Source organism: Heterodontus francisci, chromosome 3 (genome assembly GCF_036365525.1).
Source record: "Heterodontus francisci isolate sHetFra1 chromosome 3, sHetFra1.hap1, whole genome shotgun sequence".
Lineage (NCBI taxonomy): Eukaryota > Metazoa > Chordata > Chondrichthyes > Heterodontiformes > Heterodontidae > Heterodontus > Heterodontus francisci.
Window position 1 is genome coordinate 163,679,940 of NC_090373.1, and position 21,777 is coordinate 163,701,716.

The window sequence follows — 21,777 nt, forward strand, 5'->3', positions numbered from 1 at the left end:
GACATGACCTTCCCTGCACAAAACCATGTTGCCTATCACTGATAAGCCCATTTTCTTCCAAATGGGAATAGATCCAATCCCTCAGTATCTTCTCCAGCAGCTTCCCTACCACTGACGTCAGGCTCACCGGTCTATAATTACCTGGATTTTCCCTGCTACCCTTCTTAAACAAGGGGACAACATTAGCAATTCTCCAGTCCTCCGGGACCTCACCCGTGTTTAAGGATGCTGCAAAGACATCTGTTAAGGCCCCAGCTATTTCCTCTCTCGCTTCCCAGTAACCTGGGATAGATCCCATCCGGACCTGGGGACTTGTCCACCTTAATGCCTTTTAGAATACCCAACACTTCCTCCCTCCTTATACCGACTTGACCTAGAGTAATCAAACATCTGTCCCTAACCTCAACATCCGTCATGTCCCTCTCCTCGGTGGAATCTCACCCATTTTTTCTGACTCCACGCATAACTTTCCTCCTTTGTCCTTGAGTGGGCCAATCCTTTCTCTAGTTACCCTCTTGCTCCTCATATATGAATAAAAGGCTTTGGGATTTTCCTTAACCCTGTTTGCTAAAGATATTTCATGACCCCTTTTACCGGGTGGTGGCACCCCTCTACCGCCTTTGTTCGGCGGAGTGTTTCATCTGTTGACTTTTTTTTATTAAAATAAAACCACCCAGTTTGTATATTTTATCTTAATTCCTCGTTTCAGATTGGTCCTACATTCCCGATATTCTTTCAAAGCTTCGTCTTTCTTCAGCCTCCTAGACCTTATGTATGCTTCCTTTTTCCTCTTAGCTAGTCTCACAATTTCACCTGTCATCCATGGTTCCCTAATCTTGCCATTTCTATCCCTCATTTTCACAGGAACATGTCTCTCCTGCACGCTAATCAACCTCTCTTTAAAAGCCTCCCACATATCAAATGTGGATTTGCCTTCAAACAGCTGCTCCCAATCTACATTCCCCAGCTCCTGCCGAATTTTGGTATAGTTGGCCTTCCCCCAATTTAGCACTCTTCCTTTGGGACCACTCTCGTCTTTGTCCATGAGTATTTTAAAGCTTACGGAATTGTGATCACTATTCCCAAAGTAGTCCCCTACTGAAACTTCAACCACCTGGCCGGGCTCATTCCCCAACACCAGGTCCAGTATGGCCCCTTCCCGAGTTGGACTATTTACATACTGCTCTAGAAAACCCTCCTGGATGCTCGTTACAAATTCTGCTCCATCTGGACCTCTAACACTAAGTGAATCGCAGTCAATGTTGGGAAAATTAAAATCTCCTATCACCACCACCCTGTTGCTCCTACATCTTTCCATAATCTGTTTACATATTTGTACCTCTATTTCACACCGTAACAGTGGAAAACTAGCAGTGAAATATGGAAAATTATGACACAATTGGCCTCTGTTGGTCTGCCCATGGTCATTTTTTTAAAAGGATACAGGGACCCAAATTCAAAAGTGGCTCAAGTCTTGGTATTTATGAAGAAAGAGTAAACTGTGAAATCAGAGTCAATATGGACTAAAGGTCAGTTCAACATTCATCAATGACAAACACAGACCTTATTATTGTTCAGTTATCATTATTATTCATTTACAGCTGATCCCATGGCATTCCTCATGGTGAGGAGGGTAGCATCAATAAATTGCGATCGGGAAAGCATGACAGAAAGTAGGTGGTAATACTTAAAGGAAGTGAGTGCTTTATGTGATAATTTTTATATATTATACTAGTAAATTGCCTGTGGCATTTCCCAAAAGCAGTTGATGAAATTAGGTTTCCGTTTTCTAACATAAAAGTGACAGAGTTGGAAGGCAGACTTTAAAAATTGATTCCACAGAGCCACCTAGAACCTGCAACTACACTGTAAGCATTGACAGTAGAATCAGATGGGAAATATTAACATAATCATAGTGCCACTAAAAGATGCAACAACAGTAAGTAAGGTTTATAGGCAGAAGTAGATGCCATTTGCCAGATTTTTAATAATTATATAGATATTACTTTCAATAACCTTTGATCTTGCATGCTTTCAAATGAGATGTAGAATTTTCAATGAACTATCAGTTGGTTGATGCTGGGAAGGAGGACTAGAATGATCAAGTCACATCTCTTAAGCCACCAAACAGAGATTGCCAAAACCTGTACCAAGAGCTCAACTGACAACAGGTGTAACAATATCCACTGCGCATATTACGGGAAAGTGTGACTGGCAGAGTTGGGCTCAATTGGCTTTATACCTGCTGTATACCACACTGACAGAGGAACTGAAACTGTGTCCATTTGAAACCAGCCTACTAAGATTCAACCAGTTTTCACCATTCTCTTTCACCACACAAGAATCCTAAAGATTATATTGCACATTATTAGTATTAATAAATACAAGTAAATATAAATGCAATTTTTTTAAATTTGGCATAGCATATTTTATATACTTGTGCATGAGACTAGAAATTTACATCCCTGTTTGGGCCTAATAGTTGGTGGGAATTGCTTTATATGTAGGTCATATTCTCCCTCAGGTTTTCCTATTGGCTGGTTCCATACGAACAAACATATGAATTAGGAGCAGGAGGAGGCCACTCGGCCCTTCGAGCCTGCTCCCCCATTCAATAAGTTCATGGCTGAATTGATTACTCCACATTTCCACCTATCCCCGATAACCTTCCACCCCTTCCCTCTTTAATTTCAGTAAAGACAGTGCACCCTGCAGCAGCACTATAATCAGTGTATTCCTAGCAGCTACTACTGTCAGCTGTTGTCTGCACCCAGAGTGCTGTGAAACAAATATCAATTTTCTCTCCTGACTGAAGTTCAAGTTCCACTGCCAATTTAAAATTGGGGGGAACAGATGGATGTCGGAGAGGAGATTTAAAGTCAGCAGTCAGACCCCAGAGTTTAAGACAGGACAAAGAGCTATGATTTGAATGTCACAGAGCTGCAGAAGTAGATCAACAGCAGATAGGCATCCGCTGACTAAAAGAGAAAAGAGAGAGAAATGCATTTGGGAACACCAAAGAAGCTTTGTCATGTTGACCCTCATCTCTTAAGACAGTACTGGATTTCCTGGCTGACATTTTGAGAGTATGCTTTATTCGTAATTGCCTTATACTTGAGTACATACAGTACTTTACCCACAAAATGGCAAAGCACTCCAATCCTTGCACAAAAATTTCTTAAGGTTTTCCCTTGTCTCTTTGCTATTTTCTGACTCTTAAGACCAAAAACATCCCTCTTGTTTTAAAATTTGATCTGCTCTTAAGCCTGCCAGACTGACTAGGTTGTGCAAGAACAACCCAAGTGTGACAGGTAGTCTAAATTTTCCTCCTTGGAGAATTTTGCTAAGAAATAATGTAAAACTATCATACATCTGTTCCCATGTCTTTAGTAATGAACCAGATTCAGCATTATCAATCCAGTTTTCAATGAATTTTAAGTTAATAGCACAAATTCCCCAGTTATATGGTGCTGAGAGAGTGGGAGCTATCAAGTTGGTTGCAATCAGATCTCCAATGTGCAATATAATCTTTAGGAGTCATGTGTGGTGAAAGAGAACTGGTGCAAACTGCTTGAATCTTAGTAGGTTGGTTTCAAATGGATACAGTTTCAGATCCTCTGCCAATATGGTATATAGCAGATTCAAAGCCCAACTTTGCCGGTCACCCTTTTCTATAATATGCGCAGTGGGCATTGTTTCAGCTGTTGTCAGTTGAGCTCTTGTTGCAGCTTTTTTTTGCAAAAAAATACTTTGCATTTTCAATTGCATATAACGTACATGCATGCACATGACAAAAAAAAGGACTGACTGGTCATTTCTCTCACTGCTGTTTTTGGGACCTTGCTGTGTGCACAATATTTGTCTACTAACAGCAATGCCCTTCCAAGTAATTCATTGTATATCAAGTACTTTGGGATGTTTCTGAGAGACATATTAAGGCGTTTATGAGAGTTCTTTCCTCTTTCTTTTGCAGTTGATATTTTGTGGGAGCTTAGCATATGAATAGAGTTGCATCTGACCTGAGATATGTTCACAATACACAGAAGGAAATTTAGTTTCACAATCCTAACTTATGATGAGCTAAGGATTCAGAATTTTAAAAAAAATGTCAATTTTCCAAAAGCAGCAAATAGGCCCGATGCACTGCAGTATGCTGTACTACACAAAGTGATAGATTTTGCATTTGTGCCTGTGATTCCTCACAAAGAGTTCCATAACTGAACAATGCTGTGGTGGCAGTGCAATGAACCAAAGTTTAATTGCTTTATAACAGACAGAAGGGAAAATCAGAGGGACTAATTGTCCTTGCTCACACTAGTACACATCCTAGTAGTCTGTCAGAGAAGTACACTGCTAGAGGCCTGAGTGGAGGTTTCCAGTCTGCCAACCCAGCTGGAGAGAGGGTGTGATGCTCGGAAACATTCAAAAGGGAAAAAGAATTGGAAAATAAATTACAAATAAAACTTCAAAAAGTTGTCAATAGCATTAGCAACAATAGAAAAGAGTACCTGTCAGCAATATCCCCAAACACCACAGCCCCCAGCAAGACTCCAAACATAAAGATGGGCTGGGTAAGTTTGGCTAACCATTCCCTGTCACAGACCAGGTCCCACTCAGTCACAATGCTGTTTTCAATGTGGCTTTGATCATAGTTAAAACCGTCAGAGCAGGAATAACGTGTCCTGTTGCCTTTAAAGTAATTCACCAGCTCGAAGCTCCCGATTCTTTTGAAGCGACTACACTGTTCGGCTTCCCAGATCTCTCCATTTTCCAACTGAGCGATAACACTGCGTGATCCTGGAGTCCACAAGTTCCACAGATCTCCTGGGCCAGCTGTAGTATTTGAAACGAGGATTGTGGTCACATTTCCAGGTAACTTGCACACAAACTGTGGTGTTACCGCAAGAAACACTGAGGCCAAATAATGAATCCCGCATGCTATAGTTTGGAAATTGACCACAAAATACACAGAAGCTTGGAATCTGGAAAATACAAAGACACTTTGATTAGTAGCAATTGAAAGCAGAGTTGCACAGCATAATGTTTTTAGCATAATTCGTTACTTCTTAAAATAAGCAACCCAACCTCATGAGATCCAAAACTAGAAGTGAAAGGGAATTAAAACTGAGTTTATTTTTAATTTATCAGCATACAATCTTAAAATAACTGTTTACTATTCAGATTTTTTTCATTAAAAAAATGGCTCTCTCTATTTAAACAGCATATCAGGAATGACAAGTTTTAAGAAGAAGTTGCCTTTAGTCTTTAAATGCTACTTACCGCGTGTGCTTTAGTAACTACCAAGCAATGTCCCTGAGCAAAACCTTTATTTTCTTTCGATGAAAACAAAACTAAAAGCCAAAAAGTAATAGTGTAAAACATTTACCTTCCAAAGTGACCAAGTTTGTCAAAGAGCCTTTCCAGGGTCTGTGGTGCCATGGAGATCAGTGGTACTTGCTGCCCTGCCTTTTCAGAAAGAGTGAAGGTTTAAGAGGACTGAAGGTAATAGGAGATTTGGCATGAGGACAAATTAAGAAGATAAATGGGGTATGGAGCAGTTTGAACTCCTCCCACAACCCAGTGAAAAAAAACACACACAAATTGCATAAACCATACAGTTACTTTCTTTCCTTTGAATATTCACTTTTTAAAGCATAAATGGTTAAAATATTAATAAGTTACCATCAGTGTACTGTCCCTAACAAACATCTTACTCCTGCTTAAAGACACATCATTCTCCCGCCCGCCCCCACCACCACCCACCCACCCTCCAGCAGACCTTGCTTATTCTCAACCCGGATCAAAATTGATAAAATGTTTAATTCAGCCACAGCTTTGGAATACTGAAGTTACAGGTTTTTTCATTTTCCAGAGCCTACTGAAGTCTATAACAATTTCATTTGAAATATTTCATATTGACAGATCATTTTTTCTTCCCCCATCAGGTTTACTTACCCTACATTTTACCACCGGTACTTGAGGGTCCCGTCACATTTTGAACTTATGAACCTGATCTGAAAGCTGCATGACACAGTCATTGGAAAAAGTGTTACTTTTCATTGTTTTAGCACAGTACTGTAGGGGGATGACAGCTCTGTTCCAACAGCAGCTTCTTGTTATATTTTAAAGCTGTTTTTTAAGCAATTGTGTGTTTTGTTACTCTACAGAGGCTGCTGTGTGGTAACTAGTGTCCCCCAATGTTTCATAAACCAATGATTACAATTTTCAAAACATTTTTTTTAAATCTTTACCTGACTTTTAGATTGACTTACAAGGGACATTTAGCTCTCTGTAAATATTTGAATCAGGAGTCTAAAAGGGCACCATGTGATCTGTACTTTTTAGCCCAATAGAAGCAAAAATCATTTTGCTTCATACTGGAGACTACACATAGTTGTGCAATTTTCTGCTATCTTGTGGCACATGATAAAATAAAACATAAACAATGCTGCCTCCCTTTCCTGAACTTTTTACAGACTTAAACTGAAACAGATTAGAAACCGTGCACAGACCCTTGTTTGAATTTCTGCAATTATTTCATTCTCCTTTAAGGTTGTCTAACCTTTAGAATACTTTCACTGTTAAATATTTCCTCCATATAAATTGTGAAAAGAAAATCGACTTCCTATCAGGAGAAATCACACTATTATTGTGTAACATTGCTGAGATTCATGTTCCCTCGAGACATTCTGCAGACATAAAGGGCAAATGTATCATTGAGAAATTCTCAAGATCAACACTCTGCCTGGTGATGGATACCATATTCTAGTTATTTAAGAACTCGTACATACTAATACTTGGTACCTAATCCTCTCCACTGATCTATCCATGAGAGCTGCTCACTCATAGATTCACTGCACAAGTCAGTGGAGCAGTTCTCTCCCAGCTGTGACACCCATCATGATGGCTTTGAGTAGGCCGCTAATGAGAATTAAACTGTGCAAATTTTTCTCAAAGGTAAAATATTTTTAGAACTATATAGTAAAGTGTTTCACTTTGAGATATGGTTCACTTTTACATCTTTTCTAAATCAGCCATGCACCCAAAGGATTACCTGTATAGCAGATTGAGTCTACACAGATAGTTTATTGCTCAGTTAAATACAATTCATGTAGAGCTTAAAGGAGTTTTTGACAAGAGAAGTGACTTGCTCTTAGAAAGTTTAGACATAAAATTTAGTCTGTTGTTTCCTACAAAAACTTCCTCTCAGTGTGTCTTTTGAATATTTTAACCTTTTGAAGTCACATTTCCACATTCTGGAAAATAATTTTGTACTAATAGGAGCACATTACAGTTAGAAAACAGTGCCAAGGGTTTGCTTTCTAGCTCCTGAACACTGACGAGGGGCTGCATGTCCTGATCAGGCTAAAAATATTATTGTGGAGCCAAGGTGCAGGACACAACCAAGATTAAAAAGAGGAGAAAAGATAAAGTAAATCAAGAATTTCCAATAAAGAGTAATAAGAAGGAAATATACAATGATGGAACTTGACAGGCACATCATTGGAAATGAAATACATTAAATGCAGATTCAGTAGGTATATTTCATACTTATAGTAATCTTCACCAATTTTTCTCTAAAAGGTTTCAAAATAGTGCAAGGATTTCTAAGTAGGGACAAATGGGTGCAAAATTGGGATATAATGTACTGCAAGTTAAAAGTAAGATAATGTCTTAATCTGCTGGTAACCTTTTGTTCCGTCATTTACACTTGGGTCAGAGCCCCATTGTTTGTAACGGGTAATTTGTTCTCTCACCATCTTCTAGTGGTTATGGAGTTTTATTCTTTCTTGCATTTGGCCTATTTGAAGAACACTGTTAAATACGAGTCTCTTTAATCATTTTCCATTTAAGGATTTTTCCATCATCCTCTGATTCTCATGTTAAATAATCTGGCATATTATTTCAGATAATTAACTATTTGCTTCCAGATCTTACAGAGCGATGTTTTGAGCAACATTGACAAGAACCTCTGCCATTTTGAACTGCACTGTGTCCTGCAGATTGGAGTTATAGCACTGTTCTGGGCCTATTTTCTGGTAAGCACAGTTTACTACATTTTCCACCAGTAGAAAGTTAAGTAATCCAATTCGAAAGTTGCTACAATAATCCATTTTAATTAACTGACTAGAAATGACTTGGTTGCTTCTAAAAGTTATTGCCTGGCAATAGCACCATTAGAACACTGAGGAAAATGGTGGAGAAGCAATGAGAAAGCCACATTTCACAGAGACAGAAGTGGAAATGTCTACAAATGAGGCCATGCCGAGAAGAGTCTCCATATTTGCCACACCTATGCACCCAGAGACATGCAGTCAAGCGTGGGAAGAAATAGTGGTGATTGAGCGCTATCACTAGAAATAAAAAAAAAGTGATGTTTCTAAAAGAGTTAATGTTACAATAGAAAGAAAAACAAAAGTATAAGGCAAGGCTATATGTGCAACTTAGGAAGAACCCAGCACCTAAAGGGAGCTCAAGAAGCTGTGCCTGATATCTTCTCAGGAGCTGATGATACTGGCAGCTGACTCACTGATTCTGGATAACACTGCTAAAATAATTACTATTGCATTGAAACTGTACATTGAAACAGTTTCTTAAAATATAAAAGCTGACAAGATAATGGATTAACAACTACAGTGTGAACAAATTCTATTTATAGATGTACCAGGACCATCTTGACTTGCCTGCATCAGTTCTTCCATGTAACTCAGAACAGAAAGAATACCACAACTATGAACCCTACAGCATCCACCACTAGCAGCAGCATAGGGAGGTTGTATCACTACAATAGCCACACTATCACCAGCTACACAACTTAAGCACCCGTGGCTCACTGTGGATACCGAACTGTACCAAGAGGAAGGATATCTAAAGCACCCTATTGGTTCACATGTGACGACATATAGCTAACCATACAGCAGGAATCACTGTTTAGTGCAATTATCTACTGAACAAAACTGCTTGGCAGCTTAAGATGTTAGAAGTAGGCAAAACAGACCTACAAACATGCAGTGGAGCAAACCATGCAGGAACTGCACACTGACATGCATAATGCGCTGACCTTTTGCTTGACTGGAATTTATTATGGACCATAATATAAATGACCTTGTTGACAGTTTACAATCTGAGCTCACTGAGGGTTTTAACAGCCTTAGTGAGAGATTGCAGACTGCATTGATGCATGCTTCTATAACATCGGAGCTACAATGCAAATTGCTCTGATTGTGACTGGTGGTGATACAGGGAAATGCTCCAACAAAATCAGTACGAGAGGTGACAAGAGGTTGGGCAGTACTAGCATTCTGCTGTCCTGCTGGGCTCCTTCAGAAATTAGGGATGTAATTCACATTGATCTTTAAACATTGTTAAGTCAGTTAGATGGGCGCCTTCTAAAAGCTGTAGAACACATGTTAACATTTAAGACGAGGCCTCTCTGTGGCTGAGACTGCATTGAATGATCTCTGTGTAGAAGTTCCAGTCAAAGCCATAAGGTTGTCCTCTCAAATTATAGGCACTAAACTAATGGCAGCAGAACTATGACTCAGTGGCACTCTCGTCTCCGTCGCTCCAATATGACTCTTACCAAACTGATCTGGATGACAGTCGTCCTCTACCAGCAGTGCTACTAACTGGGACACACAAAGATCACAGCTACCAATCCATACATACATTAAGGAGCAGTTCTAAGACATACAAAGTGTCACAATTAGAAACTGCAGACACAATGCGCCCGATTTTAACGCTGTGTTAATGAATGGATTTTGAGCAAGTTAAAATCAGGCTCATTATTTAAAGCACTTATAAATGATTACTAGTTTATGATTTTTGTTCAGTCAAGAAACTGGATTCTTTTATTCTCTGATATAAGCTTCGAGATGCAGTTGTGTCATCGATAACTTTTAAGTCTATTAGTGTGAAAATAGGGTAAATCTATTGTAATATTTAAGCATAACATGTTTTTTCTAATTAAAATATCAGTTTTATTGCATTCAGATAATTTATCAATGTCTTTTGGGTGACTTGAATGTAACCATGGAAAAGGGAGAGAGCGCTTTAAGCGAACAATGAACCATTAAAGTTTGAACTAGTCTCTCACCATGGTGTCTCCCTGTCTCAGGATGTTCGAGGTCCTCTTCGTCCACTGCCAGAATACAGCCATTCTTCTTGTATGTCGAGATTTATGCCCTTCTAGATTACAATGTTAAGCAAAATCCACATGGCATACTTTGTGTGTTGAATAATGTACAGCATCTCCAGAATGACGCAAAACCAAAGGTTCAAAATTTATTTCTGTAACAGCTACTTTAGATGTCGGAAGTTGTGTTCAAGATTGTAACTTTGATCCCTCCAAAACCAGTCAAAAAATGCTCTTCCCATTCACATGAACTGGGCGTATAAAACTATCTAAGAATGATGGGGTCATGTGTTGACACTGGCTATTTCACGGAACTGCAGGATTAAGTTTGGTAAAGAAAGCACTTGCAGTTGACATATGCCACTGGTTCGGCTGACTGCACCCAAATCTGTGTGTGGGTACAATCAACCTCTAACAGTACTCTGGGAAATCCAACAACTGTATTAAACCTTTGCTGTGTGGTCAACTGTTTCCATGCCAGCTTACCGTATCACAAAGGGACGCAGTTGACAGCACAATGTCATTGTAGTTTCCTCTATCTAACTGCAGGGAGGTTGTATTATCATTAATATCTTTACATTATCACTACCTGAGCATTCACAGCTCACTGCGGATACTGAACTGCACCAGAAAGAAGTACATGTAAAGCATCCTATTGGTTCACAGGAGACAACATATAGCTACCATACAGCAGGAGTCACTGTTTACAGCATTTGCCTACTGGACGAAAACTTCCGTTGTTATATAAATTTATAGCACCTCACCATTCAGCAATAGGCTGAGCAGCTGGAGTCACTAAACAGGAATCAAGATATTGTTTCAGCACCTAACTGACGCTGCTCAGTGTTGTCCTGGTTAAGCCTCAACCTTCGAACACATTGCTTCTCCAATAAGAAAATATATGTCATTCTCTGATGATGTACCCTTTGAACTGCATATTTCAGGATTAACCGTCTTTCTCTCCCACCTCAGTCTCAGATCTTCTTTATCCGGTTCCAGCAAAACAGTTACCACTCTTACCTGTCATGGGGTTGCATGGCTGATTGGGCTTCTCGCATACCTAGATTAAGTCTTGTTTAAATACACAGAAAATGGAAGCCTTGTTATTCAATTGAAATGTATAGGCAATAATTGGTCCAACTGGTGTTAAATATCTCAAATCTTTGTCAGAAAATTTTAGTAATACCATCAAAATTATTCTTACTGCCAAAATGAGCACTTTCCAATGGCAATAACACTCCTGCACATCAATGACTTAATACTCCCTCCATGCAGCTATTATGGCAGGAATTCATTTGCGCCTCTGTGTGCAGTGCCATTTTGTTTGAAAACAGGCATCAAATTCAAGACTGTGAATAAATCTAAAGCGTAATGAATGAGACGAAAGGACGTCACTAAGTGAACAACTATCTCCTTTTATAACATTTGAGAACTATGTGGGGCATTCAAGTAAATAGTCCTCCTCTTTGAATCCTTCCCACAGGTTAGGGAGGAATTTGGCTTTGACAGATCTGGTTTCTGTAGAATACTGCAAATCAAACTCAACCAATATCAAAATACAAATCCAGTCACACCAACTGAGCTTGACCTCTTTATTAAAAATTGCAGTACAGCAAAACTAATTTTCATATGGCATATTCTATTGTGAGGCAATGTATTTGAAAATAAGGAGCTTCTTAAATCCACCAGGCAGAAGGTCTTGGGACCACCCAATAGATAATGAAGTCTCCTGGTCCTTAGTCCTGAAGAAGGTAAACAAACTTTCCACCTGTAATCAGATGAAAGAGAACCATTTCAAAACTCTTGACAAAAACCATTCTCCTCCTCAGCTTTCTGGCTGAATAAAATCTCGAGTGTAATGGGAATTGCATAGATGCAAAGTTGAAATGGGGCCAACCATGTTCTGGTCTCAGTTAAACTATTTCCTGCTGTAACTGAACCATCCATTGACTACTGTAAATCTATTTGATGAAACTGTACCCTGAGTTTGACTTACTCATTATATAAGACTATATAGAAAGGCCATAGAACATTCTTTTTAGAAATTAGTTTTGGCTGTCAAAAAACATGCAGTGACGTGGTCTCCCAAACAACTCTGGATGAAGCTCTCAACAGAATTTATAGCTCATGAAAACCTTTAATTTTTTCTAACCAACGTGATAATTTTTCATCTGTCTGCTCAAATGTTTTTGAGGAAAGCGAACAGTATAAATGGTCACGAGTAACTGGTATTGTGCCACACATCACACTTCCTTCCAGTCAGCTACAGAACTGCAGTTCTGATGAAAGGCCACCGACCTGAAACGTTAACTCTGCTTCTCTCTACTCAGATGCTGCCAGACGTGCTGAGTATTTCCAGCATTTATTTTTATTTCAGCTACAGAACTGCACTGATTAAAACTAGCAACAGCTTACATCAGCGCGCTCTTAATAAAGGTATGGCATGTGACATTTCGTTTAAAAAGTGATTCATAACTAGCAGCCCATCTACATGAACCATTTAGTACAAAATAAGCCTTAAGATATTTAATACCAAAAGATTGCACAGCACTATCATGAAGGGCTGTGTCCAAATTAGCTGCTGCATTTCTTACATTACAATAGTGACTACACTTCAAAAGTACTTCATTGGCTGTAAAGCACTTTGGGATGTCCTGAGGTCATGAAAGGCACTAGATATGTGCAAGTTCTATTGCTCTTTTTAATTCTAATTGTTGTTAAGGATAGACAATATACTAGATGTAGTTAAGTACACACAGTTCCCTCCTACCATCAGTGCTAAAAATTGAATTAATCACTGCATCTTTTGGTGTTAGATGTGGATGCAAGTTTGGTTTACCATTTTACAGAAGTCATTCATTACATCTTCAACATCAGCTGGGTTTATTGGATTATCCTGATCATTATTTGTTTAAAATAAACACACAAATTGCTAACTGCTGTTTTCCATTTTCTTCCAGAGTAAATTCTATCTGGACCTTTACAAAGTTTAAAAAATTTTCTAATCTGATTATTGATTACAAATTTAAAAAAAGTTAGGAAAACTATTTGCACATGTTTTACAAAGTTCTTCAAGTTAGTTCTGGTTAATATCTTGGGGTTTATATTTGCTACATTTTAGCCCTCCTGAAGACTTCTAAATTGGTCCCCACGCCAAAAAAGTGAAATTCTGAAATGAAAATTTTTTCTCAAAATTAAAGAGACGCTCTACGATCTACTGCCTCTCAAAATGAACCTTTAACATATCCAAAGTTTTAATACATTTTGTGTCAGAGGTTGACCAAGAATGATCAAGAGAATTTTCAACTTAGTACTTCCAATTGGCTAATATTGTATTTAGCCCAGCAAAATCCTGTTTTGCTCCTATCAAAACATGTGGTGCAAGTGGAAGAAATAACTTGCATTTATATAGTGTATTTAAAGTAGACAAACATCACAAGGGGCTTCTTAGACAAATAATCATAAAAAATGATAATGTCAAAGAGGATCTTAGGAAAGGTGACCTGTAGCTTGATTAAAGATGCTGGGTTAAAAGCAACTTAAAGGACTAGAGAGGTTTGGGTGGTGGGGGGGAAAGAGGGCAGAATTCTAGCTTAGGACCTTATCAGCTGAGGCACGGCTACCAATGGTAGGGCAAGGGAGTGGGGGATGCATAAGAGACCAAAGTTGGAATAAAACAGACTTGAAGGTTGATGGGCTAGAGGAAATTATAGACAGGGAGGGGTGAGACCATGGATGAAACAGAACAAGGCAAGAGAATTAACTTAAATTTTGTTTCTAGAAGAAAAGTTGAAAGCATAAAATTACAAAGAGATATTGATAGATTAAGTGAATGGGCAAAACTATGACAAATGGATTTCAATGCAGACAAATGTAAGGTCATCCACTTTGGACCTAACAAGAACAGGGTACTTTCTAAATGTGAAAAGTGAGAAACAGTGGCGGTCCAAGTATAGAGATCATTAAAATGTCAGGACCAGGTACTGTAAATAATCAAAAAGACTAATGCAATGCTGGCCTGTATATCTAGAGAACTAGAATACAAAGGGGTAGAAGTCATGCTAGCTATACAAAGCCTTGGTCAGACCACACCTGGAGTAGTGTGAGCAGTCCTGAGCACAACTTAGGAAGAATATACTTGTGTGGAAGGAGTGCAGCATAGATTTACAGAATGATACCTGGACTCCGAGGGTTAAATTACACGGAGAGATAGATGACACACACCAGGGTTGTATTCCCTGGAATTTAGAAGGTTAAGGGTGTGCTTTGATCAATGTTTTCAAGATATTAAGCGGAACAGATAGGCTAGATAGAGAGATACTATTTTCTGCTAGTTGGGGAGTCTAGGACTGGGGGGGTGGGGGGGAATAGTCAAAAAATTACAGCCAAACCTTTCAGAAGCAAAATTAGGAAACACTTCTACACGCAAAAGGTGGTAGAAGTTTGAAACTCTCTTCTGCAAATGGCAATTGACCCTAGATCAATTGATAATTTTAAAACTGAGGTTGATAGATTTTTGTTAGAGAAAGGTATCAAGGGATATGGGGCAAAGTCAGGTATATGGAATTAAGTCACATCAGCCATGATCTCACTGAATGGCAGAACAGGCTCGAGGGGCTAAATGGCCTACTCCAGTTCCGATGTAAATGGACTAGTGAATCTCTCATGGCAATGCTTAAAAATTTGTACTATCAGGCTCTTACCTTGGTGCCGCTGCTGGTGGCAGATAGGCAAATCTTTGACCAAGTGCGATGCAGTTAATTAGATTAGAATAAAAATTAGCAAGGGCAAGGAAGAGAGTTTAGGGAAATAGGGTAGACAGAACAGGCTGAGGAAAAGTATTTAACTTCTTACTTTATTTTATAGTTCATATAACCTTATTGCTGTCATATTAGCATTTGTTTAACTATGACAAGCTGAAACTTTACAGGGGTTCATGCCTCACTCCAGAGACTTGAGAACATAATCTAGGCTGACAATTTTTGGTATTACTGAGGACTACTGCGCTGTTGGAAATGCTGTTTTCCAGTTGAGACATTGAACCGAGGCCCCATCTGCCCTCTCAGATGGACGTAAAAAATCCCATGCCACTATTCAAATATCAGCAGGGGAGTTATCCTCAGTGTCCTGACCAATATTTGTCCCTCATCCAACATTACAAAACAGAAACAGATTATCTCATCATTTCTGTTATTTGTGGGACATTGCTGTGCGAAACACTGGCTACTGCATTTCCCTAAATTAGAAACGTGTCTACACTTGAAAAGCAGTCCATTGGCTGTAAACCGTTTTTGCATGTCCTGAGGTTGTGAAAAGCACTATACATACATAGAAACATAAGAACAAGAGTAGGCCATTCAGCCCATCAAGCCTGCTCCATCATTCAATACAATCATCCACGTCAATGCCTTTTTCCCACACTATCCCCGTATCCTTTTATGTCATTGGTATTTAGAGATCTGTCAATCTGTGCTTTAAACATACTCAATGACTGAGCTTCCACAGCCCTCTGGGGTAGAAAATTCCAAAGATTCACAACCCTCTGAATATTACAGCACTGAAACAGGCCCTTCGGCCCACCGAGTCTGTGCCGACCATCAACCACCCATTTATACTAATCCGACATTAATCCCATATTCCTACCACATCCCCACCTTCCCTCAATTCCCCTACCACCTACCTACACTAGGGGCAATTTATAATGGCCAATTTACCTATCAACCTGCAAGTCTTTGGCTGTGGGAGGAAACTGGAGCACCCGGCGAAAACCCACGCAGTCACAGGGAGAACTTGCAAACTCCGCACAGGCAGTACCCAGAATTGAACCCGGGTCGCTGGAGCTGTGGTGTTAACCACTGCGCCACCCACCTCTGTCCTCAGTGGCTTCCCCCTTATTTTGAAATTGTGTCCCCTGGTTCTCGATTCCCCAACCAGGGGAAACATCTTACCTGCATCTACCCTGTCTATACCTTTAAGTATTTTGTAGGTTTCAATGAGATCACTTCTCATTCTTCGAAACTCTAGAGAATACAGGCTCAGTTTCCCCAATCTCTCTTCATAGGGCAGTCCCGCCATCCCAGGAACAAGTCTGGTGAACCTTCACTGCACTCCCTCTATGGCAATAATATCCTTCATAAGGGGACCAAAACTGCACGCAGTACTCCAAGTGCAGTCTAACCAAGGTTCTATACAATTGAAGCAAGACTTCGCTACGCCTGTACTCAAATCCTCTTGCAATAAAGGCCAACATACCAAAAGCCTTCCGAATTGCTTGCTGCACCCGCATGTTAGCTTTCAGTGACTAATTGACGAGGACACCCAGGTCCCCTTGTACATCTACACTTTCTAATCCCTTACCGTTTAAGAATGTTCTGCACATCTGTTCCTCCTACCAAAGTGGATAACCTCACACTTTTTCACATTATATTTCATCTGCCACATTCTTGCCCACTCACTAAGTCTGTCCAAATCCCCTTGAAACCGCTTTACATCTTCCTCACAACACACCTTCCACCTAGTTTTGTGTCATCAGCGAACTTGGAAATGTTACATTTGGTCCCAACATCCAAATCATTGATTATATTGTCAACAGTTGGGTCCCAAGTACTGATCTTGCGGTACCCCACTAGTCACAAGCCTGTCAACGCAAGAATGACCCATTTATTCCTAATCTCTGTTTTCTGCCTGTTAACCAATCCTTAATCCATGCCAGTATATTACCTCCTATCCCATGTGCTTTAATTTTGCTAACCAACTTCCATTGGGGGACTTCATCAAAAGCCTTCTGAAAATCCTCGTTATGAATTCTGTTAGTAACATCCTCAAAAAAAACTCCAACAGGTTCGTCAAACATGATTTCCCATTCATAAATCGATGTTGACTATGCCCAATCAAATCATTATTATCCAAGTGTCCACTTTATCACATCTTTGAGAATAGATTCTAGCATTTTCTCTACTACTGATATAAGGCTAACAGATCTGTAGTTCCAAGTTTTCTCTCTCCCTCCCTTCTTAAATAGACATTTGCTAGCTTCCAATCTGCAGGAACCATTCCAAGATCTGTTGAATTTTGGAAGATGATCACCAATGCATCCACTATCTCCAAAGCTACCTCTTTCAACACGCTGGGATGTAGAATATCAGGTCCTGGGGACTAATCAACCTTCAGCCCCATTAATTTCTCCAATTCAACCTTCTTACTAATACTAATTTCCCTCAATCTCCCTAGTCCCTTGGATCTCTAATTCTGGGAGATTTCTTGTATCTTCTTCAGTGAAGACAGACACAAAGTAATCATTTAGCTTCTCTGCCATTTCTATATTCCCCATTATAAATTCTCTTGACTCTGCCTGTAATGGACCCCCCATTTGTCTCAGCCAAATGTTTCTTTTTTACATACCTATAGAAGGTTTTACAGTTCGTTTTATGTTTTTGCTAGTTTACACATTCATATTCTATTCTCTATTTCTTTATCAGTTTCTTGGTCCATCTTTTCTGTATTCTAAAATGCTCCGAATCCTCAGGTTTACTACTATTTCTGGCAACTTTATAGGCCTTTTCTTTTAATCTTACACAATCCTTAACTTCCTTTGTTGACTGCCTTTTTTGGGGGTTTTTGTGCCTTGAAGGAATGTACAGTTGCTGTAAATAATAATTATTTAAAGACTATCCATTGCCTATGTACTGTCATACCTTTTAATGTATTTTCCCAATCCACCTCAGCCAATTTGCCCCTCATACCTTCATAGTTTCCTTTGTTCAAATTTAACACCCTGGCTTCAGATTGAACTACCTCACTTTCAAACATAATGTAAAATTCTATCATATTATGCAGCTAAGGAAGTCTAGCTATTCAAACGTTCTTCCTAGCGAAGTCTAGTAACATTTTGAGGTTTTGAAGGAACTTACAAAGGCACACCTACTTTGTCTTAATTCAGTTTACCACTGCTCTTCCATTTAAGCTTCCTGCCAACCTCAAGAGGTAGAATTTAGGGCCAACAAGGAACAAAGTATTTCAGTACAATAACGGTCCCCAACAAATGATACTCAAGCTATAATGCATTCCTTGTCTCACTATTTCATACAATCATACATTAAAGCATCAAAACAGGACATTTGGCCCATCAATTCTACATTAGAATTTTTATCCATACAAGCCCAAATTTAATCCCATTCTCCCATCTGATCCCCATATTGTTTAACATTTCTCTATTTCATTTATCTGATTCCCTTTTTAAAAAAAAGTTTCAACTTTCACATTAGAACCATCCTCTATGCAAAGGATTTTTCTCCAACCTCCCCTTAATTCATTATTATCTTCAATTTGAACCCTCTTGGCACCGTCTCACCAGTGGAAAGAATTTATTGCTATTTACCGTATCATTAACCCTTCATAATCTTGAAAACCTCTACCAAGTCACTTCTGAACCTTCTCAGCTCTTGTGAAAAGGACTCAACTCTCAAGTATGTACTCATAACTGTAACCATTTATCTCTGGTAACATTCTAGTCAATTAATGCTACATCTTTTCCATTGGTTTTATATCGTTCCTATAATGGATTGTCCCCAAACACTGCAAAATACTGTTGCCTGTTCAACTAAGGTTCCGTACATGTTTAACATTACCTCCTTGCTTTTGTTTATTACAGGCTGGAGTAATTTCTTTGGTGTGTAATTTGTCCACACCTCCAACTTTGTCCTAACTCATTTCCTTCGGTCCGGGTCATTGAATATGAATGGTGGGCTTCTGCTGCCAAGAAGGACCCTATTAGTAGCCAGCTGCAACATCAGTCATGTTGTAGAGGGACTGGCACTGCAGCAACTGAAAAGGCAGCCTCAGAAGAGCCCTGAAAATCAAGGAAACTGAAGCCTTATTGGTCTACACAATTAAGTGACTGGGCACATTAAGGTCAACAGAAATAAGTGAGCAGTGATTATAAATTTTTGGGGGAGTCCAAACAGTCTGAATGGCCTGTTCCTATGCTGTAAAATTCTTTGAAGAGAGCAGTCTCACTAGGCGCTCTTTCTCCAATCCCTGACCTCAGGATCATTTCTGCAGCTACGTTCTATGTAGCAGTCCCAGGAAGCAGTAGTAACTGGACCAGACAGGAGATAACTGGTACAGGCACGATGGCCCCACTCCCCACTGGCATTTGCACATGCCATTTGGCCCATTTGAAAGAGCTATCCAATTAGTCCCAAACCACTGTCCTCTCCCCACAGCTCTGCAAATGTTTCCCCTTCAAGTATATATCCTGTGCCTGTCTGAGAGTTATTATTAAAGCTACTTCCACTACACTTCCAGGCAGTGCATTCCAGATTGTGACATCTTGCAATGTAAAAAAAAACCTTTCCTCTGGTTCTTTTGCCAATTCTCTTAAATCTGTGTTCTCCAGCTACTGAGCTTTTTGCCACTGGAATCAGTTTCTCCTTATTTACGCATTTTCAATCTTCTATCAAATCTCCCCTTAACATTAACCACCAACAACTTATATTTATATAGCGCTTTTAACGTAATAAAGCATCCTAAGGTGCTTCACAAGAGCATTTTTAAAAAAAATTTCTGCAGCTACGTTCTATGTAGCAGTCCCAGGAAGCAGTAGGAACTGGACCAGACAGGAGATAACTGGTACAGGCACGATGGCCCCACTCCCCACCGGCATTTGCACATGCCATTTGAAAGAGCTATCCAGTTAGTCCCAAACCACTGCCCTCTCCCCACAGCCCTGCAAATGACACTGAGCCACATAAGGAGATGTTAGGTCAAATGACCAAAAGCTTGGTCAAAGAGGTAGATTTTAAGAAGTGTCTTAAAGGAGGAAAGCAAGATGGAGGTGTAGGGAGGATATTCCATTAAGGAGAACCATTCCAGCTTCCCCAGTCTCTTCATGTAACTCAAGTCCTGTATCACTGGTACTATTTTAGTAAATAATCTCTACACCCTCTTGGCATCCTGCCTAAAATGTGTGCCCAGAATTGGACACAATACTCCAGGTGGGCCCTAACTAGTGACTTATATAGCATGTCCTTGCATTTGTACTCTATGCCTGTTTATAGTCTAGGATCTCATATGCTTTTTTGGAGTCATTACAGCACAGGAAGCCATTCAGCCCATCAAGTCTATGTCTGCTCTCTGCAAAGCGATCCAGTCAATCCCATTTCCCCCTCTATCCCCGTAGCCCTGCAAGTTTATTTCCTTCAAGTATCTATCCAATTTCCTTTTGAAATCATTGATAATCTCCACTTCCACCACCCTTGTAGGTAGCGAGTTCCAGGACATTTACAGTGAAAAACAGCCTTCTGAACTTATGCTGCCACCTTCAAAGATTTGTGTACATATACCCCGGCTTTCTCAGTTCCTGCACCCACTTCATACCATTTTATATTGCCTCATCATTCTTCCTACCAAAATGCATCACTTCACATTTCTCTTAAATCTCATCTGCCAAGCGTCTGTCCATTTCACTAGTTTGTCTATGAAGAGCTGTGTCCAGCAGCAGTCTCCACAGGGAAAGAAAATTGACTATGAGGCAGTGGTAAGCCTCAGACACCCAATTTTACCTAAATCCCTGCCTCTATGCAGCCCCATTTCAGGCAGGAACATGGATGAAAAGTTCACCTTATGTCTCTGGATATAAAACATCAGATTCTGTTAGCCTTATTAGTGGCCTTATGAACTTTGGCTCCCACCTTTAGAAACCTGTGTATCTGCACAGCAAGGTTCTTTTGCACCTCCATTTTAAGTTTTACATTTAAACTATTCCTAATTCCCCATTCTTAGTTTCAAAATGTATTTCAAATTTTCCATACTAATCTGCATCTGCTACTTTTCTGGTGATCCTGCAGTCCATCTGTGTTATCTTTCACAATCCTGATCATAATTTGCTATAACCTCCAATTTGTTCACACCAGCTAATTTTGACATTGTTTCATGAAATACAAAGCCGAGATCATTTATCTAAATAGTAAATCATAACAGTGTGATATTGATCCCTGGAATTTGGTTTATAACTAGTTTCAAGTTTGCAAAGATATTGATAGATTAAGTGAATGAGCAAAACTGTGGCAATGGATTTCAATGCAGGCAAATGTGAAGTCAAACCAAAAACAGAAGAGGTCCAAAAAGACTTGCGGGTCCAGCTACATAGCTCATTAAAATGTCATGAATAGGTACAGAAAATAATCAAAATAATGAATGGAGTGCTGCCCTTTATAGAAAGAAACAGATTTAGAGCCAAGAAGGAGGCCATTCAGCCCATTGTGTCCATGCCAGCTGAAAAAGAGTTATCCAGTCTAATCCCACCATCCAGCTCTTGGCCCCTCAAGTGCATAGCCAAGTTTTTTTTAAATGCGGTGAGGCTTTCTGCCTCTACTACCCTTTCAGGCAGTGAGTTTCAGACCCCTATTTAGAGGAATAGAATACTGGGGGTGAAAAACATACTTCAGCTATACAAAGCGCCGGTCAGACCACACCTGGAGTACCGTGATCAGTTCTGGGCACCACCCCTTAGGAAGGATATATGACCTTGGAGGGAGTGCAGTGTAAATTTACCAAAATGGTACCTGGATTCTAAGAGTTAAATTATGAGGAGAGATAACACAATAGGGGTTGAATTCCATGGAATTTAGAAGGTTAAGGTT

The 21,777-nt window shown here is 39.6% G+C and overlaps 2 protein-coding genes across 11 annotated transcripts in view; one reads left to right on the forward strand and one right to left on the reverse strand.

Moving 5' to 3' along the window:
• Positions 1–21,777, forward strand: part of LOC137363487 (uncharacterized) — a 296,432-nt gene that overhangs the window by 85,491 nt on the left and 189,164 nt on the right. For all 9 annotated transcript variants that reach the window (XM_068027298.1, XM_068027300.1, XM_068027301.1 and 6 more), the window contains one exon: positions 7,932–8,039. The gene's annotated coding sequence lies outside the window, so the exon portion shown is untranslated. The remainder of the gene's footprint in view (positions 1–7,931; positions 8,040–21,777) is intronic.
• Positions 1–21,777, reverse strand: part of slc22a16 (solute carrier family 22 member 16) — a 97,729-nt gene that overhangs the window by 37,398 nt on the left and 38,554 nt on the right. Inside the window, exons 1-3 of one of the 2 annotated variants that reach the window (XM_068027295.1) lie at positions 5,956–7,496; positions 5,387–5,466; positions 4,509–4,982 (exon numbers count right to left, since the gene is read on the reverse strand). In XM_068027295.1, the coding sequence (XP_067883396.1) occupies positions 4,509–4,982; positions 5,387–5,439 (527 nt within the window). In that variant the 5' untranslated portion in view covers positions 5,440–5,466; positions 5,956–7,496. Of the gene's footprint in view, positions 1–4,508; positions 4,983–5,386; positions 5,467–5,955; positions 7,497–21,777 lie in introns of those variants that run through there. The other variant, XM_068027292.1, reaches the window with a different exon arrangement.